Source organism: Gossypium hirsutum, chromosome D07 (genome assembly GCF_007990345.1).
Source record: "Gossypium hirsutum isolate 1008001.06 chromosome D07, Gossypium_hirsutum_v2.1, whole genome shotgun sequence".
Lineage (NCBI taxonomy): Eukaryota > Viridiplantae > Streptophyta > Magnoliopsida > Malvales > Malvaceae > Gossypium > Gossypium hirsutum.
Genome location: NC_053443.1, coordinates 47,834,806 through 47,860,478, shown reverse-complemented (window position 1 = coordinate 47,860,478; position 25,673 = coordinate 47,834,806). Strand labels below are relative to the sequence as shown.

Below are 25,673 nucleotides of genomic sequence, written 5' to 3'. Positions count from 1 at the left end.
CCTTGGATCCATTCTGCAGGGGCTGTACCATCGTCACTCCACCAAAAGTTGAAATTGGTAATAGAGGGTCGATTAGTAACTATAGGTGCAGAAGAAGGCATCATTGCATCAGTTACCAATGACACGCCATATATAGAGGCCGATAGTGAAACGATAGAATGTTTATTCCGATCATTGGAATTTGTAAATGCAACATTTGTCATCGAGGGGAGTAAAATTCCAGCGCCTAAAATATCCAAGGCTACGACAATGGGTTTGCAACTAACAATGGGAAATGGAACGTTACCTGGAAGAGGACTTGGAAAATACCTCCAGGGATGGGTCGAAGTACCAATCTTGGTTAACAAACATGACCGTTATGGTTTGGGGTATAAGCCTGACGCAAGGGAAAGAAAGAAGGAATTGGAGAAAAAGCGAGAGAAAAGAAGAGCACGTTTGAGCGGGATGGAAACCAAATGGGAACCAATGACCTTTCCCCATATATCTAAGACATTTGCTTCGGGGGGAATTGTCTACCCCGAAGGAAAGAATGAAGTTATGGAAGGAAGGACCAGAAGGTTGGACATCAGTGCCATATTTGAAGAAGAAAGGGTGGAAAGAAATTTATCAGGCATTCGCCCTTACGAACCTGGAAGTGTTCTGAACAACTGGACTGCAGAGGAGATCCCTGTAACATTTAGAACTAATTCAGAGTAATATTCAAAACACTTGTTGCCCTAAGCCTGGTGGTAATAAGAATCTTTTGTAAAAGGCACATGTCCAAAATCTCATTTCAATGAAAACTTATCATTCAGTCTCACCTTGAGCAAATATTCTTTCATTCTTTTCATTCCATTTATAATCATACTATGCATACAAGTATTCTTAGATTCTTTTTATTTGGGCCTCCCTTTGTCCTAATAACAGGTCTTCAGATATCAATGAGATGAGCGACGCTGTTACTAACTCAAAGTCCCTATTTGAACAAGACATGAGTATGGATGATCCTTATGATTTTGAAGATGACCAAGGCAGCGTTTTATCTCAGGATTTGTTAAGAATGGTGAAGGAAGAAGAAAAAAGAACCCTACCCTATAAGGAATCTGTAGAAGTCGTGAGCTTAGAAGAGGGCAGGGAGGTAAAAATTGGCGCTTGTATTACCAAGGAAACAAGGCGAGACCTCGTTGGGTTGCTTCAAGAATTTAAAGATGTCTTCGCATGGTCCTATCAAGATATGCCCGGATTAAGTACTGATATCGTGGTACACCGGCTGCCTATAAAGGAAGAATGCAAACCAGTTCAATAAAAGTTCCGAAGGATGAGGCCTGATGTTTTGCTGAAAATAAAAAAAGTTAAGAAGCAGTTTGATGCTGGGTTTTTACAAGTGGCCAAGTATTCAAAATGGGTAGCCAATATAGTCCCTGTTCCTAAAAAAGATGGGAAGGTGCAAATATGTGTGGACTACCGAGATTTGAACAAAGCCAGTCCCAAGGATAATTTCCCATTGCCTCACATTGATACCTTAGAGGACAGTATGGCCAGATACTCACTGTTCTATTTTATGGATGGTTTCTCTAGGTACAACCAAATTAAGATGCATTCTGAGGACAGGGAGAAGACCACCTTCGTAACAATGTGGGGGACGTTTTGCTACAAAGTGATGCCTTTTGGGTTAAAAAATACGGGAGTGACATATCAAAGAGCCATGGTAACGTTGTTCCATGATATGATGCATAAAGAGATAGAAGTCTATGTTGACGACATGATCGCAAAGTCCAGAATAGAAGGAGAGCACGTGCAAGTTCTGAGAAAATTATTCCTAAGGTTAAGGAAATTCCAGCAAAAGCTTAACCCAACTAAATGCACTTTCGGGGCTAGATTAGGGAAGTTGCTAGGATTTTTAGTCAGCGAAAGGGGAATTGAGATTGACCCAGACTAAGTCAAAGCCATACAAGAATTGCCTCCGCTACGTACTCAAAAAGAAGTTCGAGGTTTTCTAGGAAGACTAAATTATATCGCTCGGTTTATTTCACAATTAACTGAGAAATGTGATCCCATTTTCCGTCTCCTTAAGAAACACAATCCAGGTGTATGGGATGAGGAGTGCCAGAAAACTTTCGAAAAAGTCAAACATTACTTGTCCAATGCCCCAGTACTAATACCACCTTGCCCTGACAAGCCACTGGTTCTATACTTGGCAGTATTTGAGAATTCCATGGGATGCGTGCTCGGCCAACATGATGAGTCAGGACGAAAAGAAATAGCAATCTACTATCTCAGCAAGAAGTTCACTGAATACAAAAAGAGATATTCATCAATTGAAAAATTATGTTGCGCCTTGGTTTAGACTACTCGAAGATTGAGACAATACGTGTTGTACCATACGACTTGGTTAATCTCAAAGTTGGACCCTCTGAAGTACATGATGGAGTCAACCGCTCTAAACGGAAGGATGGCCCGATGGCAAATTCTACTATCTGAATTTGACATAACCTATGTGAATCAAAAGGCCGAAAAAGGGAGCACGATAGCGGATTTTCTAGCTAGTAGAGCCCTGGATGATTATGAGCCTTTGAACTTCAATTTCCCAAATGAGGATCTGATGTATGTGGCAACTGCCGAAGCAAACACACAAGAAAGCAATGCTTGGAAATTAAACTTTGACGGAGCCTCAAATGCTGTGGGCAATGGGATTGGGGCAGTCTTGGTATCTCCAGACGGTGATCATTATCCATTCACTAGTAAACTAGATTTTGATTGCACAAACAACATGGCAGAATATGAATCATGTGTCATGGGAATTCGTGTGGCTATAGAACGCAAAATCAATGTACTTGAGGTATATGGGGATTCGACATTGGTAATTTAACAACTCAAAGGCGAATTGGAAACAAGAGACCCCAAGTTGATTAATTATCGAAAGCTAGTCCTAGAATTGATTGAGGAGTTTGATGACATCACTTTTTGTTATCTCCCACGAGACGAGAATCAGATGGCCGACGCTTTGGCTATGTTGGCTTCCATGATCAAAGTAAATAAACAAGAGGATGTGAAGCCTATCCAAATGAGCATTTATGATGCTCCAGCCCACTATTGTAACATTGACAAGGAAGAAGGAAAAGATGACTACCCTTGGTATCAGGACATATTGCGATATGTGAAAAATCGTGAATACCCAAACCAAGCAACTGAGAATGACAAGAGAACGTTGAGGAGGCTGGCTAGTGACTACGTCTTAGATGGAGAGATCCTGTACAAAAGAGAAAAGGATCAGGTGCTGTTAAGATACGTGGACGCTGTGGAGGCCAAGCAAATCTTGGAAGAAGTCCATGATGGTGTTTGTGGAACAGACGCCAACGGTTTCACAATGGCCAGAAAAATCATGAGATTCAGATATTATTGGTCTACCATGGAAGGAGATTGCATCAAGTATACTAAGAAGTGCCATAAATGCTAGATTTATGGAGACAAAATTCAAGTGCCTCCCTCACCCCTTCACGTCATGACTTCCCCATGGCCTTTCTCCATGTGGGGCATGGACGTCATTGGGCCGATATCACCGAAGGCTTCAAACGGACATCATTTCATTTTTGTAGTGATTGATTACTTTACTAAGTGGGTAGAAGCTACTTCTTACGCCAATGTCACAAAGGCAACCGTCAGCAAGTTTCTAAAGAAGGAAATCATATGTCGGTATGGAATGCTCGAAAGGATTATATCTGACAACGCATTGAACTTGAACAATAGCACGATAGCAGAGGTCTGTAGTCAATTCAAGATCAAGCACCACAACTCATCACTATATCATCCAAAAATGAATGGCGTGGTGGAGGCAGCTAATAAGAACATCAAGAAGATTGTGGGGAAAATGACTGAGACCTATAGAGATTGGCACGAGAAGTTACCGTTCGCCCTCTATGCTTATCAAACGTTTGTTAGGACTTCCACCGGGGTAACACCATTCTCTTTGGTTAATGGAATGGAGGCAGTGCTACTAATTGAGGTTGAAATTCCCTCTCTTCAAGTTTTATCAGAATTAAAGTTAGACGAAGCAGAATGGGTCCAATCCCGATATGATCAGCTGAACTTGATCGAAAAAAAGAGGTTAAGAGCTATCCGTCATGGTCAAATGTACCAGAAACAAATGATACGAGCTTACAATAAGAAAGTTTGTCCTAGGAACTTCCATGAAAGGGACTTGGTACTAAAGAAGATCCTTCCCATACAAAAAGACTTTAGAGGAAAGTGGATGCCAAACTAGGAGGGACCTTATGTAGTAAAGAAAGCCTTTTCTGGAGGGGCGTTAATTTTGACCAAGATGGATGGAAAAATCCTGCCTAATCCTGTGAATTCAGATTCAGTGAAGAAGTACTTTGCCCAACAAAAAAAAAGAAAAAAAAGGGAGAGGCCAAGGCGAAAACCCGCAAAGGGCACCTTGAGACCAAAGGGGTTTTAAATTGAAAACCCAGGAATGGGCAGTTCAAATTTTTGATCAAAGATGAGGCATACGGTAGTCTTGCCTTCTCCAAATTAACAAGAAGGAGAGATGCTACATCTTGGGGCATCAACAAAGTCTTCTAGGACTTCTAAACACATGTCAAGTTCAAAAAGGGTCCTCAAGAAGTTTGGGGCAGAGAAGCTCATACTATGATATCTGGGGCACCTATTTTATTCATTTTTTTGTATTTTCGACAAGATACGCCATCTTGATTAATTTATTCTCATTTTGTATTCTAGCAAAATTTACTATCTTGATTAATTTGTTCATTTAGAGCTTTACTCTCATTAAATTTCCATCTTATCCATGTGATAATCTTTTCATCTTATTTCGTATCTCAGAAAAATTTGCTATCTTGATTGATTTGTTTGTTTAGAGCTTTGCTCTCAACAAAATCCCATTTTGTCCATTTTGATAATATTTTTCGAGCATTTTTCATTTAAATAATGATTAATGGACTGACAATACGCATGCAGAAGGAGTTCTGCATATTACTCTGAAAGTTTCTAAATAATACGAGGACCTAAAACAGGACTATTGTTTAGAACTGACCAAACCTGAGGGTTGAAAACATTTGAGAACGGATAGTCTAATTTGAGACTATTTCTTTGAATCTTCTGTCAAAGATACTTGCTGAACGCGAAAACATCAGTGATAGAACCTTGATGAACAACAAGGAACGACAACCCAAACATTAAAAAGGGATCATTCTCGAAAAATGACATTCTGTATTCATGCAAATATCATACATACAAATCTAGTTAGGAGCATTTGATTCATTCTAATCACGACATCCTAAACACTAGGCATAAATAGGTCCATGAAATGGATTTTACAGGTCATGTTCCCCAGAGAACAGATTAAAGAAACAGATCCTACACCCCTGAAGTTGCAGTGGGATAGATTGAAGTCATTAAAACAGATCTTGTCTTCATGTATTCGCGTGAAGTAGATCGAAGATAGCATGTCCTGTCTTCCTATATTGGTAGGAAGTGGATCAAAGATGCAGATCTTGTCTTCCCATACTAGTGGCGAAGTAGATCGAAGAAAGCAGATCTTGTCTTCATGTGTTGGTGTGAAGTAGATCGAAGATAGTAGATCCTATCTTCCTATATTGGTAGGGAGTGGATCGGAGATGCATCTTGTCTTCATGTATTGGCGTGAAGTAGATCGAAGATAGCAGGTCCTGTCTTCCAATATTGGTAGGAAGTGGATCAAAGATACAGATCTTGTCTTCCCATATTGGTGGCGAAGTAGATCGAAGAAAGCAGATCTTGTCTTCATGTGTTGGAGTGAAGTAGATCGAAGATAGTAGGTCCTATCTTCCTATATTGGTAGGGAGTGGATCGAAGATGCAGATCTTGTCTTCATGTATTGGCGTGAAGTAGATCGAAGATAGCAAGTCCTATCTTCCTATATTGGTAGGAAGTGGATCAAAGATGCAGATCTTGTCTTCCCATACTGGTGGCGAAGTAGATCGAAGAAAGCAGATCTTGTCTTCATGTGTTGGCGTGAAGTAGATCGAAGATAACAGGTCCTATCTTCCTATAATGGTAGGGAGTGGATCGAAGATGCAGATCTTGTTTTCATGTATTGACGTGAAGTAGATCAAAGATAGCAGGTCCTGTCTTCCTATATTGGTAGGAAGTGGATCAAAGATGCAGATCTTGTCTTCCCATACTGGTGGCGAAGTAGATCGAAGAAAGCAGATCTTGTCTTCATGTGTTGGCGTGAAGTAGATCGAAGATAGAAGGTCCTATCTGCCCATACTGGCGGCGAAGTAGATCGAAGAAAGTAGATCTTGTCTTCATGTATTGGCGTGAAGTAGATCGAAGATAGTAGGTCCTATCTTCCTATATTGGCAGAAAGTGGATCGAAGATGCAGATCTTATCTTCCCATACTGGTGGTGAAGTAGATCGAAGAAAGCAGATCTTGTCTTCATGTATTGGCGTGAAGTAGATCGAAGATAGTAGGTCCTATCTTCCTATATTGGCAGGAAGTGGATCGAAGATGCAGATCTTGTCTTCCCATACTGGTGGTGAAGTAGATCGAAGAAAGTAGATCTTGTCTTCATGTATTGGCGTGAAGTAGATCGAAGATAGCAGGTCCTATCTTCCTATATTGGTAGGAAGTGGATCGAAGATGCAGATCTTGTCTTCCCATACTGGTGACGAAGTAGATCGAAGATGCAGATCTTGTCTTTTCATACTAGTGGCAAAGTAGATCGAAGACCACAGATCTTATCTCCCTAAGCAGTAGTGGAGCATATCGCATCTGGTCTTATCTCCTTGAATTTACAGTGAAGCAGACTAAAACCACAAATCTCATCCCCATGGAGTTGTAGTAGAATAGAGTGAAGTCATATCTCTCTAAAGATGTCGTGAAGTGGATCAAAGCAACAAGGCGTAGTGGATTGGAGCAGTACCAAGAGGTCAAAACTCGACGAGACCAAACAATTTTGGCTTTTCTTAAAAGTCTTTGCTTCATTCCCGTTGCACAACAATGAGCAAAGACGGGCAGCTGTAAAGCCCAAAATCTGCCCGGGCCTAGCAGTCCAATTACAAAAAATAAACCCAAACAAATCAAAAAACCCTAGCCCACAAAACTTAAAAGCTTTTTAGCCATCAAAGGAAACCCTAAGCCCCAGTGCCGCATGCCCAGGCTCCAGCAATGCGCGCCGTTCCACCTCCTCGTACGCCGCCACCGCCCAAGGCTCGCCTACCACCGGTCGTCTACGCGTCTAACACCCTCAAAAATTAAATGCAATGGCAAAAAGGAGGCACGCGAGTAGTTAACAGACAGTAAAGAAGAAGAAAGTGTTTTTTAATTCGGTTATAAAAGCCCGAATCTAATCGTTGTATTTTTTTATGAACGCACATCAGAAAATCGAAAGTTAGAAATTGAAATTCTAAAGGTTGGTTTTTAGAACTGTTCTTTCATTTTTTTATATAGTCTTTTTATTATTATCTTTTTTCTTTTTTAATCTATCATAAAACACTAAGTATAGATAAGGAAAAAGGGAAAGGAATAAACTCACTCGAATCGGCCCCTGAAGCCGTCGTCGTCGTCGGCCCTTCGCCGTCGTCGGACGCAAGTTAAGGAAGGGGCAGAGGTTTTCCGTTTTCCCCTCGTTTCCCCATTTCGGAGCTTGGGTCTCTGAACGCGCTCCAAAGCCCTGGTGGGAGATGCCCTCACATGGCTCCAGCCACCGGGCGGTGGGGAGGCGTGACGGCGGCGGCGACTGGGCTTGGAACCCAAGTAGAAAAATGGAGACCTCCCTTTTATTTTTTTTGTGTTTTTGCAAGAGAATGAAACTGCAGAAAGTTTTTTTTGTTTTTTAGCTTTTAAGGTAATTAAATTGGTGCCGTTTGAAGGAGTGGGACCGGCGCACTCATGCCCTAATGGGTAATTTGCGCCTTTGGTCCCTCTAATCCTACGGTGCATTCAATGGCGCCTTTTGCTTCTTTTTAATTTTAGCCACCTATTTTTTCGCTTGTTCCAATCTGGTCTTGCGCAAATCAATGCGCATATGGGACGGGGAATATTGCGTAATCGGTCCCCCAAGTCCTCAGCGCCTATTATTTCAACCCCTTTATCACCTATTTCATATATTTGTAGTTTAAGACCCGTTTTTTTAATTCTGTTTCAACCACGTCCTTAATATGTTTAATTTTTTTTATATATATGCTATTTTACCATTATTTGTTTTAAGCCTTTATATTTATCATTTATTTGAAATTGCTTTGCATTAAAATTTTTATATATTTAAAAAAAATTGTTTCTTTTATTGTTTAAGATTTTCTTTTGTATATTGTTTTATTTTAAACTATTTTAGATTGACTAGTATTTATCTAAAGTTTTTATCTTATTTATTTATTTGGTTTAAATTTATATATTATCATCTTATATATTATTATCTATGTTAAAATATTTTAATATTAATAATTTCAAATTGTTCATACATTTTTATAATATATATTTCCGTACATGCTTTTCATTTATTATAAATATATACTTTTTATATTTTATATTTCATATTTTCATATATACATAGATATAGGTATAAATATACACATTTTAATTCATATATATATGTGTGTACTTGTACATATTTAAATATATTTTTCATATTTCATAATTCTTATATACTTACATATATGTATACATATTTTACTTCATATAAATACTTATATATATTCTTTATATTCTCAAAAAAAAATTTTATACTTCACATACATATATTCTTATATTATTACAATTTGTAAATATATATACACGCACATACTTAGATTTTTATTTTATAATACTTACAGATTTTTTATTTAATATATATTTATATACATTTTTATACTCTATAATTTATATGCATTTCTTATTTTCATAACTTAAAATTATACATGCATACATATTTTTTACATAATTGTATTTATTCCATTTATTATCATTGTTATTTGGTGTTTATTTATTTATTCATGTACACTTTTACTTTTCTAAATTTTTAGTTCTATTTATTTATTCGTTTGCTTTGTTTATGTAATCACCTCGTCATTTCATTTTGCCTATTATATTGTTGTTACCTTGTCGTCATTTCATTTTGCCTATTATATTTATTTACTCGTTATTGTTTTGTCATGCTTATTAATACCAAACATCAAAAGGAAGGTTTTTCTAAACAAGGCAATATTTCGCGTTTGGAAAATCGAGAAAACGTGCCCTAACGTGCTGGGTTTCGATTTCTCGTTCGACCAAATAGCCAAATATCATTTTTAAACTTTTAAAATAAGGCAATATTTCGCGTTTGGAAAATCGAGAAAACGTGCCCTAACGTGCTGGGTTTCGATTTCTCGTTCGACCAAATAGCCAAATATCCTTTTTAAACTTTTAAAATAAGGCAATATTTCGCGTTTGGAAAATCGAGGAAACGTACCCTAACCTGTTGGGTTTCGACTTCTCGTTTGACCAAATAGCCAAATATCCTTTTAAACTTTCGAAGTTAGGCAATATTTGCGTTTGGAAATTTGAGAGAATGTGCCCTAACGTGCTGGGTCTCAATTGCGTTTGACCAAATAGCCAAATATCTTCTTAGCTTTCAATCTATTATTCGAGTTTTTTTTAAGGATCGTATTTTTTTTAAAACTCTTCAAAGTTTTCAATCTTCGACATTAAGACATTAACTAATCAACTAGGTAGCAATTTTTGGGCGTTACGAGGGTGCTAATCCTTCCTCATACGTAACCGACTCCCGAACCCGTTTTTCTGAATTTCGTGGACCAAAATCGTTGTTTTAATAAAATTAAATCGTTTATTAAAAACAACCATTTTTTAAGGTGATCCGATCACACCTTATCAAAAAAGGATTGGTGGCGACTCCCGTTTTTCCGTTTTCATTTTCAAAATCCAAGTCGACCCCGTTTCATAAAAAAAAATGGTGTCAACAAGTCTGACTTGACTTTTGACTAGCGAACCCTCAGTTTGCAACTCAACTAGCGAACCCCAGCTCGTCAAACAAACTGGCAAACACAACTTTCAATGAATCTAGCGAACCCGTTATTGCATCCTTTAGCATGCACTAGTTTGCCATGTTAATATCCAATTTGGCGAACTCTAGTTCACTAAAGCTTTAACGGACCCTCACTTGCGAAGTCAAAACTTCTAAACCCAATTTTGGGATGTTACAAGTTTGTCAATCCTAGTGGTTTAAGAACACGTAATTCCTAAGAAATTTAACAGGAACACAAATGAAAGGAACTCACTAGAGATTACTAGGAAATGTCTTGCCTATTCTATGGGTTTTTTTTCCCTTTTTTTACTACAACCTTCTTTCATTTCTTTAGCTAAATAAAATTAAACACTCTATTAAGTACAAAAAAAACTGAACTTTTAATGTAAAAACAAGAATCATAAACATGCAAACATTAACCAAAAGAAAGTTTCCTTCCCTCCGTTCCCTAGTAGAAACCTTTATAAATGGTTCCTACAACCCTATCATTCTCTAGTATTAATCTAAAGAAGGACTCAAGAATTTACCAGTTGTTGGCTTGAAATTTTCAATTACTACTCAAGCTAAAGGTTGATACCTTCTCCACACAATGAAGAACAGACATTAGGTTTCTTTTAACAGTACAAGGATGAATAGAGAATCAAGAAATAAAGTCCTTCTCTGTTAAGCTTTCTTCCTATTTATATAGGAATTAGCTCATAATCCCACTATAATGGGTTACCTAATCACATTACATGCACACATGATTCCACTAAACTCACACGGTTCTGCTAATTAGACACAATTCCACTAATCAAACATCATTAATGAGGCTCTACAAGTGTCATGCAAAATGACACGTTTTCTATATGTGCCTTACAAATTGTGGATTCTAAAGTAACAGATCTATGCGCCACAATTGAACCCGCCAATGGGGGGTTCACAACAGAAAAGCCAAATACGGAATAGGGATACGCAAGATGGTGAAAACTAGCAAAACATTTCACAAGAGAAAATTCGCCAAGTGAAACAAGTAATTCTTCACGAATTTGACTGGCTTATTCGCAAGTCACCCTTAAGCTCACTTGGTCAACAGACGAAAACGTGGACAGAAAATACTTGGGGCATGACATCTTATGGGTTCGGTCCTTGGAATACTCTAGTATTCCATTAAATATTATAAATATTATAACTGATCTGTAGCACTTGCAGTAAAGCCGCAATAGTTATATTTGTTTTAGTGTTTATTATACGCCTAGTCACGGTGTTCGCGCGCCAGAGACTGGAGTGCTTGTAAATCTCATTCATCGATTACAACACTTTAAATTTCAAGTGAACAACAAAGTTGGAATAAAATACCTCAAAGTTGAATATTTGCAAAGTTTACTATCATCAGGCCCCCATTTCACAACTACCATTGCCTCCACCCATCTTCATTACCAATTGTTTCATCGTCTGAGTCACCATTAATGATTGCAACAATAATCTAACACATTAAAAATCCAACAACAAACAATAATTTTTATTATTTTTTTAAAAAAGGATGAAGCAATCCTTGACATGAAAATTTGCAAAAAAAAAAAAGAAAGAGAAAAGGTAAAAAAATAAAATAAAAAATGGGAAACAAGAGAACAAAAAGGACTTATCTCAGGTGTTCAGTGCCGGTGGCTAGAGAAGATGCTAGAGTAGTTGGCGACTTGCCATTATGTTGTCACTGGAGGTAACAAAGGTAGTGGTTGAAAGAAGAGAGTTGAGGGGTTTTTTTTTTGTAAAAAAGGGTGAAAACAAAATCTTGAAAAAGAAGAGCAAAAAAAGGAAACAATAAGAAGAAAAATGAGTCCAATGAATCTAGAAAAGCTCACCGAAGTAAGGCAGCACTGACAGTTGTTAAAGGATAAGCAATGTTCAAAACAACTAAATGAGGCTAGGGTTCTTTAGGTTTTTGAGAGAAGAAAAAACAAGTTTTTTCCTTTTTTTTAAGTTGAAGAAGAGAGAATGAGAAAAAAAAATTGTTTGATGTAAAATTGGAAGGTTTTAGAAGAAACCCAAGTGGGTCGAATTTGACCCGAGGAACTAACGACTCAATTCGGGTAGCCCAACTAGTAATTAAGTTTCGAACCCATCTCAGCAATATTTCAAGTCCAAAATCTCTGGGCTTCGTGTATAATTCCTTCACCATGGACCTATAAGTATAAATATAAGCATAATGATAAATTTAGCCCTTAACATTTATATATTTTGTCAATTTGACCCTTAAACTTTAAAAAAAGTCAAATTTGACCATCAACCTTTCCAAAAGAGTTTAATTTCTATTTTTTAACAAAAATATTGACGAAAATGTTAACTTTTAAAACATGGCAGCCCATATGGTAACCCACATGTACTTCATGCTTTTTTAAAATTTTATGAAAATTTTATATTTTTTTTGAAATTTGAACTTTTAAATTTTTAATATTCAATCAAAATTTTAAATTACTTGTTGGAGTGACATATAAGACAAATAGTGTCATGTCAATATAAAGTACACATGGACTCCACATGGGTTGTGTAACACCCTATACCCAATCTAGTCGCTCGACTCGAGCTATAAGATATTACAATTATAAAACTTTGACATTCTTCACAATTTAAATAAAATAAATAAAAATAACCAAATATTTCATTTGCAATCATTTACCATGTTATTCAATCAAAACGAGACTTCATTCGAGCTTACAGAACATTTAAAAAAAGCTAAGAACAATTTTGAATTAAAATGAAACTTTTACAAAAATTTGAGTAAAAAGTGAAAACAGGGGGTCGTGTGACAGAGCTTAGCCCGTGTGGCCAAACCGTGTAACAAACTGTGCTTGTGCAAACCAGGGTTACATGGTCGTGTCTCTAGGCCGTGTGAAGCACACAGTCGTGTGTAAACCAGGGTTACATGGCAGACTATGTCACAAGTCGTGTGTACCCAAAATACCTTCAAATTCAAGCCATTTCACCTACACTTCCTTAGATACCAAGACATGCAAATACCGCCACTTATTTCAAAATATACCAAAACATGCCAATTCACATTTAACCTATGTGCCTAACCAATATGCCCTCATTAGCACCACAATTCAAGCATAAATAACAACTATCCAAACCAAGACATAATCAACATGTCAACCTTATTCAATCCTCAATTAAGTCTCAAATAACATATGTCATAATCAACCATTTATACCCAACTTATAGATGCAAATATACTTCAACCAAAGTTCATAAGTTACCAAAACAAAATGACCATTTCAACAATAATTCTTCAAGAAAGACATCAATTGATAAGCTACCATTTTAAGAGACCAAAACAAAAAAATACAAATTTACATCCCAAATGACACAAGTCATCACCGAATTTCTTAATAACATAAACATACTAAAACCCTATTACATGCAACTTAAAACTGAGCCAAAATAAATAGATAGCTACCGAATGATTTGTCGAATAGTGTGATATCCAATGACATTCCAATCGTCAGCAAAAGACCGCCAGTCTATAAAGAAGAAAAACCAAATTGAGTAAGCTTAAGTAAAGCTTAGTAAGTTTGTAAATAAAAACATCAGATACCTGTCAACTTATATATAAAATCATACATAACATAAAAACTAGCAATCCTTTATTATAATTCATCAATTCAACTTTTCAAAACAGCTAAACCTAGATGATTCATATCACCAAAACATAACATGTCAATAATCATAGACCAAAGTATAATTCATCATATCCTCCTATTTTATTTCCATTTTGATAGTTAACTATTTTGTCCGGAGAATAATAGTAAATTGACTGCGGATACACAAGAAGGTAATGCTCACACGAGCTAACATACAGACATTACTGATACATGATGCCACTCAAACAAGCTTTAGAGAATCTGAAACACATCCAGGACCTCAAGCCATCAGTACAGTATCCATCATTGGTACATAGTACCTACTAAAATAACACCGACATCAATTGTCTGCTATTGCAACACCAGTACAAAGTACCTACTATTGAAATCATCGGCAACTCGTGCCTGCTAAATAAAACACCGACACAGAGTGCTTGCTACACCCTAATGACATGTCATTTGTATCCTAGCTATTCACTAAGTTAAACGGGCTTATCTTATATTTTCGAGATCTTTCCATGTTCAACTTTATCTTTTAAACTGTAAACTTTCCATTTCATTACCACTTAATAGATCATAACATCATCCAAAATTCATATATCAAATACATAATAAGTTAAAACATTAACAAACATAATAAACGTAATACGAACTTACCAAAATACAATAGTTATCAACATGCAACAATAACTACTTGGCAACGTTTCCCTTCCCGTGTTTTTCAACCGACTGATCCGTTTCTTGATCTAAATATAATAATTTCAATTCAATTAACCATTTAAAACAATCTAAACAATTAAACTTGAAGTCTTTTCATTATCATTTTACAATTTTACCCTAAAATTTCACCTTTTAAACAATTTAGTCCCTATGTCAAAACTTACAAAATTTCCACAATTAGCCTAAAAACATTAGTGTCAAATTCTTTGTGATCCCTCTACAGCCCCTAAACAATTGAATAATTACAATTAAACCATGCCACTTTCGAAATTATAACCATTAAATCCTTAGATTCAAAACTAATTAAAATTACTTTACAAAATGCTCTTATTTAGCCAACAAGCTCATAATTCTATCAACTAATTCTACGAACACATAAAACCCATTCATGATAAGTCCTTGAACTTTTAACAGTTTAACAAAATAGTCACTGGGTTAGCTAGATTAAATTACAACAATGTCAAAAACATAAAAATCATTAAAAAATAGGATCAAAATACATACCATGCATGCAAAATGAAGCTTGGCCGAAAGCTCCCTAAACAACAATGGTGGCTTCGATTTCTTAGGTGAAAATAAGATGAAGATGATCGTTGTTCCATCTTTTGTTTTGTTTTAATTTTTGTTAATATTCAAATTATAAGTTTACCCTTTTAAAATTTATCAATTTTCGTGACACGCATCACCTAAACCGTCTACTACATTTAAAATAGGTACAATTACCAAATAGAAATCGTAATTCATGCATTTTTAGTCATTTGACATAATAAACTTATTATGATTAACTTTTCCTATTTAATCTTATTTTTATTTAATTAACTAAACGTTAATATTTTCTAACTAAATTTTTATATAATATTGTAATAACCTTGTAAGTAATAAATAAATAATAAAATACTAATTCATTGGTTGGAATCATGGTCCCGAAATCACTGTTTTCGGCACCACTGAAAACGGGCTGTTATAGGTTGTCACATAGACCTATTCATAGGTCAGGCTACTCGCCCAAGCTCAAAGGCCCGTCCAAAATTTAGGAGGGTTTGGGCAAAAATACTAGACCCGAAAAATGGGCTTGGAAAAAAAATTAGGCCTAGTTAAAATATAGGTTGGGTTCGAGCTTGAACATTTAAGGGTCGAGCCTGACCCGACCCGTTTTTAAGTTTATAATACTTTATATTATGTTGTATTAATATATTATGTAATTTATAACACATTAAATAATAAACTTATAATAAATATATAATAGTACTCTAATGTAAAAATTAAAATAATGTTAAGATGACTATATAAAAATTTTCAACAAATAAAAAAATAAAATTATTAAATATTAAAATAAAATAATATGAATATTTTTAAAAAATAATATGGGCGGGCCATAATGGGTTTGGGTTAATCTTTTGCAATTATGGACGAGCTTGGACTAAAATTTAAGCCCATATTTCAGGTCGGACGGGGCTTGAGCAAGCATAAAGTTTGTCAATATCATCCTTAGGCCCGATTCAAACCCAATTCATGAACACATCTATTGTCACATTAACATTATTAAAAATTAATGTTTTTGTCTAAATTTCTAATATAAAAACAATTTTTCTTTTGTTGAAATGTTAATAACTTAATTTAGCTAAAAAAACCAAAAAAATTATAATTAATTTAAAATATACCTATATATGGCAATTACTTAATTTAATTACGATGTTCAATATTATAAATATTATACTTATACACTTTAGTTTATATAAAATTTAAAATCTCAATCAAATTTTTATTTATACATACAAGTAAAAACCCAACATTTTTAGAATACTTGATTTTGCAATTTAGGAAATTAAAAATTTGTAAATTACAAATTAATGTAGCCAATAAACATGTCCTTTGCCTTGGGCCAACAATAAATTATTTTTATTAATACAATTTCACATACTAAAGAAAAAAAAATTACTATGCATAAATAATACATCCCTCTAACAAGTCCATGCAGACACTGCATATAATGGTCTATCGTGCCAACAAATCATCAAGCTTGCCCTTTCGTTAACAATTTTGTAACCATTTCTACCACATGCTTCCACCATTTGCTTGGCATCTTCCGTTGACTCATGCCACATCATAACCGGCTTAAATCCGGCTTGTCCGAACCGAACCATCCATCTCCCATACCTCTCATGCCTCTCTTCTCTTTCAACCCCTTCACATGCCACAATGTTTTCAATTTCTTTCCCAAACATTTCCTCCAAAACAAGTCTTTCCCTACTCGAGGTATTGCCCCCGAATGTAGCACCGACCGAGTCGAACACAGCGCTGTAGTAATGCAGTCCCTCAACGAATCTATCAACCAATTTGTTTAAATTATGGTCGGCTTCTTTTTCGACTAAAAAGAAAAGTTTAGGGGACGATGATCGGATTGTCGATAAAAACCGAAACATTTGCTTGGAATCTTTGATGCCGTTAGTCTTGTTGTGGCTGAAATGTGCATCAACACTATCATCCTCCGCTAATAAAGAGTGGAGATTTAATATTGATATGAAAGCTAATGCCTCTCCTGATTTTACCCCAAGTTTGTCTAATGTTAGCTCTCTTAAACTAACATTTAGAGGGGCAAATTGAAAGGGCAGGCCGAGTGCTTCAGCCTCTTTAACAAGCCTTGGGCCCAACTCCTCTAGTATTGCCTTGTTAGCATTCATGCAAGTGACCTTCAAATGAGGTTGTCCATCGAGCAAGCACGAAAAGCTCCGAAGTAGCGGGATCCACAAGTTTGCATCGCCTGAACCCAAGTCCACGAGATGGATGACTCGCTCCCCTGTCATGGCCTTGATCAGTGTACGAGATATGATGGCATAAGAGAACCCAAGGTAGGGACACACTCGCCCGAAGAGCGGCTGAGCTTGACCTAACTGATCTTGTTTCGGCAACTGAGTGTAGTTCAAGACCTTATGTAAGCCAGGCCAACGCTTGACAAGGCGTACAGCAAGGGCAGAGGCGAACCATGCCGAAAGGCGTTGCATGGAGTCACCAGACACCGAGGCAAGCAGCGATATCTGCCGGAGACACTCGTCAGCACGGTGTAGGTTACTGGACGAGGCATGCTTGGCACATGTTAAGAGCAGTTGGATAAGGCGGACACCTCTCTCTTGGGGCTTTACAACCTCTTGCAGAGTCGAACCAGGCGACAACGCAAGGGATAAGGTCACCTCTGGCTTTGGAGAGCTACTCATCATGTTGACCTTTAACAAAATAAAAATAAAAATAACGAGATTTGCAGTAGTTTTTGGGAAATTGTTGAAGATAGCATGAGATGACTTATAGGAGAATCATGTTTTGAGATAGAGCAGGTGAGAATGAAATAGGAGGCTAGCTATTGGAACTATATCAATTGCTCCATATAAAAGATTCCAAATAAAGGAAATGTTTGTCAAGTGCTTTTAACAATTGACTTTCATGTACTTAAATCTTGAATTTGAATGACTTAGATTATAATTAACTTTTTTTTTATATGTTATGTCAGGACCATCATGCTCATTAAATAAAGTAATGTTGGTTATCTTTATTTTTTAAATCTAGGCCACCAAGGTGGTGAGCAAAGAGAATTGTTTCTTAGCTTTTGGCTTCAATGTTTCGATACCAACGAACACAATTCTCCATTGATTTGTCCGTAATCCAATTTAAATTTAAGCTAATGCAAATGGATTAGACGAAAAATGCAATGAATAATCTAGGTTTTTACCTACCATTGATTAAGGTTTTCGTAAAATTTGAACTACCTATGGCTTTGGGTCTCACTTTTACTACTTCAACTTTGGGTTTTAATATGGGTTCCCATTTATTTTAATATTTTTTATTTTATTTTTAAATTCGGATTACATTGAGTTTGAACAACGTTATAATATATAATAAGTTTTAGTATTATTCAAGTTGGAGGTGGTTGAAAAAATCATTTAAAAATCCCTCTAGAAATTTTAAGTAAAGTAAAGGACGTGTTGTAATAAGTTGACGTGCAAGCCGCCTAGCTTCACCATTTCTCATTATCTCTTTGCGTAGAGCTTATGTTGAAAGATCGCAATCAAAGGAAGTAAGGACATGGATTAGAGGCCAGAGCTAAAAAGTAAGAAGCAATTACCAAGTTTTGTCATTGTGAAATACTCCAAAGGGATTGAGGATGCTATACCCCATCTTTATAGATGCTTGAAATATATACCTTGTGCTTTTTGGCAAGAAAATAGGTGCATCGTGGAGAAAAGAAATTGTGAAGAAGAGGGTTAGTATATAGTTTATCCCCGGAATTATCTATTTTTATTTAGTTGGTATAAAAGTAGAATGTCGATAATCGCAAGAAAATAGAGAAAAATAAAACATACAGATTTTAAGTGGAAATCCTTTTGAGAAAAAACTCACGGACATAGGAGAAGAAAATTCACTATATCGAATTCGAATGATTATAAGAAGTATAGGCTGCATCTATTTATAAGTTTTAAAAACCTTATTCTAATCAACATATAAGAAAAGTAATACAGTAAGGTTGAAACATCTTATTTAAATCAATATCAAATAGAGGAAGTAAACTTTTATACGGATTCTTCTTGTGCAGGCTGTACCATGGATCCCACTATTTTGTCACTTGTATTTTATTTTAATAAGAATTTGGGTCATAACTCAAACAGTTGGTAATTAAGGGTGTGTTTGATTCACTGAAAATTGTTTCCTGAAAATAATTTCTGGAAAATGATATGATTTAAAAAAAACATTATATTTTATGGTGTTTGATTGATTCCATGTAAAACATTTCTCATTGTTTGACAAATTTTTTTGAACTCATTTATCAAAAATAACAATATTTTCATAAGTGAAAAAAATAATTCTTTTCATTAATAAATTTTAAAAACTTAATTTAAGTGCTAATTCTAAATCAATAAACATTAATGGGGAAAACAAAATTTTAAGCTTTCTTATTATAGCAATCAAACTACAATGTATGAGCCAATGACTAAATACTACTCCTTAACTTTGTATGACATACAAGCAAGTTGAGAATAACTCAAGTATTCAAATTTTTGGATTGATTCTTTTAACTCGATTGACATAGGTATTGTTATCAATATAGTAGAATATGGGTTCAAGTGTGCTGAAAAATATTATCCTCTTATTTATAGATTGAGGAGGGATTATAAATAATTTTAAGTATTATGTATAAAAAAATTATATAATTAAAACTTATAGTAAAATTATTAAAAGAAAAAATTGAATAAAGGTTGATACCAAACCATATGTTAGCCAATATGAGTCAATTACATTTTCTCTTTTGAAGCTAGGAAAACATACATCTAATTCAATACCGTCCGCTGCTTCGACCCTAGCAACACTGATAGTGGCCCGAGCTTAAATGTTTTCTGGAAAATCAAATTAATGAATTGTCACATATCATGATATTTGTATATAAATAATAATATCATTACTGGGTGTAACACTAACAACCAATTGATCAGTTTCACATGAAAACTTCTCAATACGACATTAGATAAAAATTAAAAATATATAAATATATACTTTTTTTTAAAAAGTACAAAATTATTTTTACATCTAAAATAAACCTGAACAAATGGCTGTCCAAATTCATTATAGATATGTCCTTTTAAAATTTTTATATATTTCTGATTTTTATAACATACCATGTTTTTATATTATTATTTTGAAATTAAAAATATATAAAATATAAAATTATTTAAAAATATATAAATTTATAAAAGAAAATATAAATATTATTTCACATTCAAATGAATATGGACAACATAATATCCAAATTCATTCTAGACTTATTTTTTAGTAGTTTGATATATTATTAATTTTTTCATAAAATATCAATTTTTATATTATTTTGAAAAAAAATATAACTTTATTAAAAAAATTATAAAAATTAAGACATTTAAATTAAAGATAAATTTCTTACTATCTTTACCTATCTCGTGTGAAAGTGGTCTTAAACAAACCATAAAAATATTCACTCAATTATGCTTCTAGTTTTATTTTGGTTACTTAATTATTAATTTTCTCAATTTAGTTACTTGACTTTTCGAAATTAAATTATTTTAGTTACTCTCCCATTAGTTGTCGTTAGATGAGTGACGGAAAGCTAACATGGGCACTTTTATTAACCTAATAAAAAATTTAGCCCTCCAAAGTTTACACGTTTTATCAATTGATCCTAAATCTAAAAAAATCGACAAATTTAGCCCTCAATGTTTACAAAATTTGCCATTTTAGTTCAACTTCTAAAAATTTAATAAATTTAGCCCTGAATATTTACAACAATTTTCAATTTAGTTCTAATTCTAAAAATTAAAAAAATATTTTAAATTCTAAAAAGATATTTTAAAACTTTTATTTTTTTTTAAATTCTTTAACGTTGAACAAGAATATCTAACACCATTAGTATTGTACTCATTTTAAACTAATTCAATCTTCATGTATATGGTAAAAGATCAAGTTGGCTTAAATCCAACTAAGTGTCATATTTTAGATTAATATCATATTATTTAATTAAATTCCTCTAAAAAATAACATTTTTCTACTATTACAAAACAAGTGTTTTGAATTTTTTTTTCTTATTTCAAAAGTATATAGAGACCCAAACTTCGAGTAACGAAAAAAATGAGATAGAGAGAACTTTCATGAAATGAAAAACTTTGAAAAGTTCTTTTTCCGCCTTGTTTTTTTCCCAACTTGAACATGTCAGCAGCAACTTCCAAATTTGGGTAGTCCAAGCATGTCTATCAAACAACCAAAGTCTCAGAAAATCTAGTCCAGGAATTGAAAATATGAGTTGAATTGAATCAAGAGAGATAACTTTGTCGATTCCATGTTCCATGGGGATGTCTAACTTCATCTCTCTCTAATACCCGTCAATTTCTTTCATGTTCATTTTTGTTTGAATCATTTGATATATTTTTATTTTTTTCTTTTTTAAATACATATGTTTTTTTTATGCTTTTTAGATTTTTAAACCATTTTTATTTTTTTTATCTAAAAATGATTTTTTTTCACTATGTTGGTTCTTCAAGGGCTGTTTGAAGTATGTCCTATGCTTTCTTGGCAACAATACATTTTGAGATCCTCTTAAACTCTTGTTGATTGATAGCACAGAAAATAGCATATGATGCCTTAGAATTGGAATTAGTTAGACGTTCCTCATCGGTGGTCCATTCCAACTCAAACTTAGGAATTCTCCTAGGTTCAGTTTCAATCTTAGGTGTTTCTCATCCAATGAGAACAAAGGGTCATGCATTTTCATCAGTGAACTTGATGTTGTTGGATCTGGTGCCTTGAGTGTAGTATATTCGATTGTAAACTTGTTTTTTTTTTGGATAGATTGAATAATAAAACAAATTTATGGATTACATTAATATACTTTGTATGATTGTCCTCGTATGGTTTTTGCATGCAAAGCAAAATGGAAGCAAATATTGCTCATTGATTGTTTAATGTTTAAACTAATACTAAGCAATATTACGTGGTCAGATCGTAATATGGAAAGACAGCTTGTGTTAGTAGACGAATCTAAACATGTCCTTAGTCTAATCCGAAACATGCAAACCGATTGAAAGACTAATATGCAATCTATCAAGTCCAATTATGAAGATGTTTTGTCTTAAGAATAGGAGTGGATGACTCCTAAAAGATAGAGACATAGATGTGACTGACTGGACTAACAGTACATCAGACAAGACCCAAGAAAAATAGATCATGAATCCATTTATGAATTTATTCACTTGTGATGTTCATAGTGTGGCATACCTAAACCCTGAAGGGATGTCGGACTATATATGTGTGACTCGTACACTTTGATGTAAGTAAGAGCTTAAGTTCTAATAGATAAGGAACCAGAAGCTAGTGCATTGTGTGTACAACTTCTACAGTATGTAGCGTTATTCACAATAGTGAAATTCATAGCCCAAGACATAGGTAAATTATATCCTCTCATTGGCATTACATGGTTGATAAAAAGTAAACGTGGCCACAGTTCGTTTGTCTTTGTGATGAATTACTTGATCACTATTTGATAGTAATTGACTTTTCATGAAGGAAGATATAATGGTTACCATGAGATAAAATAGGATCATATTGGGAGAATGTATATTACCTCTAAGAGATCAATAATATCCTATGAGGGTAACACACTTACGACAAGGTCATTGGACGAATACTAATCAAGTTACTTTCGTAATGGTATGTCATTGGGAGAGAGCTAAGTCATGATACTATAGTGGAATGACTTTGTGACTAGATGAGTTTATAATTAATAGGCGGAAAGATGGAACTTAATTATAAATCATTTGAGCTTCAATTGTATATGTCCAATCGGTCCCTCCGCTAGCTCGTTGAAACCAGAATGAATTGCATGTTAAATCAAAATGAGCAGAATGAATAGAAATGAAGAAATGGAAAACATTCAAGAAATGATTATGGTTTTCTCCAAAATGAAAATGAAAATGGAGAAAATAGAATCATTTTAAAATGAATGTGGTTTTCTCAAAATAGAAATGAAAATGAGAAATGAATTCATTTACAAATGAACAAGGATTTCTAAAAATGATCAGAAGATTGAGTTTATGTTTTTAAGCTATTTTAAAGCCCGAAAATGAAACTAAACCATACAATCATAGTGAACAAGTTGAATGGTGAAATATTAAATATATTTTGTTGAAAATTTTATTAGGGATAAAATCGTCATAATTTTATCGAGGGTAAAATTATGACGAGAAAATTATTTAATATAAATATTGAAGTGTATTTCTGAGAAATAGAAAAAAATAGGTTGAATCAAATTATAAAGTATTGGGTTAAAAGCTCGAGAAGTACTTATAATTGGAACGTTATAGAAGAGGCCCAAAAGTCCCTTATGTAATAAAGGGGGACAACAAACCTTAGTATATTAAACTAGGATTGTCGCCCCCTACATCCTACATCCTAGTTGAACTAGGATTTCGTAATCTAGTTGAAATAAACTTCTCTAATTCAACAAGGGTTCTACCTTCTCTCCCTATAAATAGATGGCACCGGTAGGGCTATTTACACAACTCTGCCAAAAAATAGAGAGAATTTATTCTCAACTATTAAATATATTTTTTCGAGAATAATAATTATGTTGGTTTCTACTTGAGAAGAGAATTTTCGTTTTCACCCCCAAAGAAAAGAAAACACTTTCTAGTTTTTGTGTTTGATTTGATTTGGTCAAGCCCACACTTGAGGTAATTTGTGGTACGATAATAACGAAGAAGATTGTTTGGTTGAAAGCCGGGAAAGACAAGGATCAGTTTATCTAAAAACACAGGTACGATTTTAGTCTAGGGTTTATTGTGATAAATATCACAAACTGGTCGATTTTCAAAATTTTTATTTTCTGCTGCGCAAGAAAACCGTTTTCAAATTAGATTTTTTCCAACAGATGCAAGCTTTCGTCCTTACCTTCCAATAGTTATAGTTGTCATTGTCTAACATAGCAGGACAAGCAGTCGAAGATCCTTCCATATCTAACAATCAACAATACCAAGAAACACCACTAGATATGTTAAGTGGAAAGATTTGATACCAATTCTCAAATTGAACAATTGCTAATTAGTTTGAAACACTAAGTGTTTAATGGTAGTGCTTGATTGAAGTGGCAACTTCGGGTGCCACTACAATGAACAAACTAAAACAGAGTAAACAAAGGACACAAGAGATAGTTTACATAGTTCGATTTCCCTATGTCTACAAAGTCTAGTTCAGTGACTAATTCCACTATTTTTAATCCTTAATACAATAAGTGATTCAAGTTCTATCACTCTCCTAGTATAACAACCTTACTTTTGTACCTTAAAGACATAGAGCATTCACCTTTGAATTCTCCCGTTAGAGCATACCCAAAGATCAATCATGAGATGGTTGTAATAACATACTTGATTTATCATGTTTATTAATAAGGTGTTACCATTATTATTTCAGTTTCTTTTCTGTGTGTATAAATAAACTGTTTTATAATAATATCCTGAGAATAATATGATTAATCTTAAAAGGTCCGTAGTTAAGTATTATTGTTGGATAGGACAATGATAACGCATTAAGACTAACAAGTAGTTGATTGATGATAAAGAGTTGTCATTGATATGGAGTGTCAGAATCGACGCATGAATATGTGTGTTAGAGAACAACATATTGGATTGACCCATTATGAGTATGTTTCTTGGATTATTATGTAATTGTCACGACATTACTCATAGTGATTAATATGTATATGATCCTCAGACTTGAGATCATCATAATCCTAACATTGTGAGTTGTATATTTTGATACAGTCAAATGTACACCGTAATTGGTTGTTCTATAAAGGCTGATGTTGGATATACCACAATCTATGTAGAGGGATATGGTTGATCGATATAGGATAAGTCCCTCCTACATAATGAGAGTAATATCTTAGGCCACTTGATTGAGTGAGACTAGAAATGCATGGGCATGCTCAAATAAGCTGATATGAGATGTCACAACTTATTTGTATATCATAGTCTACTTAAGATATCAAGGAACATGGAACGGACTATACAAGTGTGACTATGCCATGACTTGTGTTCAATCCAGAGATAAATGACTTAAGGATTAGTGCATGAAAAGATTAATCATAAAAAAGTTATGTCGAATCATGATTTCTTGTGACTTAGGTAGCAATGATGCATTGCTAGGTGCCACTCATTGTTTGTAACATTGGAATCGTTCTAACATTACTGCTAACGTTACAAGAACCTACAGGGTCACACCCTATAGTTGAAATGAACAGAATAAAACATAATTGGTATAGTGTTTGGTTGTCACATGAATTAAATTAATTACAGAATTAAATTAATTATAGAATTAATTTAATTGGGTAATCAAATATCGAACACATTATATGTACAAGGTTATTGTACACATAATGAGAATATGATTTTGGTTCGTATATAAATAAATATAGTTTACCGAAATCTTTATTATAATTAATGTAATTATAATTTTTGGTTTTTTAAACATTATTATATTTATTTAATTTTGAGAAACCCTAAAAAAATAAGATATAAAATCACGTTTTTCTTTGCTTGGTGAGTCTAGCAGCCGCCAAAGCAAAGTCTTCTCCAAAATTGTTTGGGGATTCCTTCCGTTCATAGTCAACTGGGTGGATTACGTAGAGGTCGGAGTCATCAAAGATTGCGGCTTGGTTCGATAGTAGATCAGATTACTCATTACCGAGGCGTCGCTGTCTACTCAGAATCACCATTCAGTAATTTTGAATTTTTCACCCTGATTCGTTCTTCACACATGGATCCATGGTTCGGATCGTCGGGTGTTATAGTTTTC

General features: G+C 34.3%; 1 protein-coding gene across 1 annotated transcript; it reads right to left on the bottom strand.

The window, feature by feature from the left end:
• Window positions 1–16,279: 16,279 nt before the first annotated feature.
• Window positions 16,280–17,533, bottom strand: LOC121219174 (scarecrow-like protein 3). Its single transcript, XM_041096868.1, has one exon. It carries the CDS (start codon window positions 17,531–17,533, stop codon window positions 16,280–16,282), a length of 1,254 nt encoding a protein of 417 aa, XP_040952802.1.
• Window positions 17,534–25,673: the final 8,140 nt, after the last annotated feature.

Coding starts and splice junctions, on each gene's coding strand:
- LOC121219174 (XM_041096868.1), bottom strand. CDS start 17,533: ATGATGAGTAGCTCTCCAAAGCCAGAGGTGACCTTATCCCTTGCGTTG.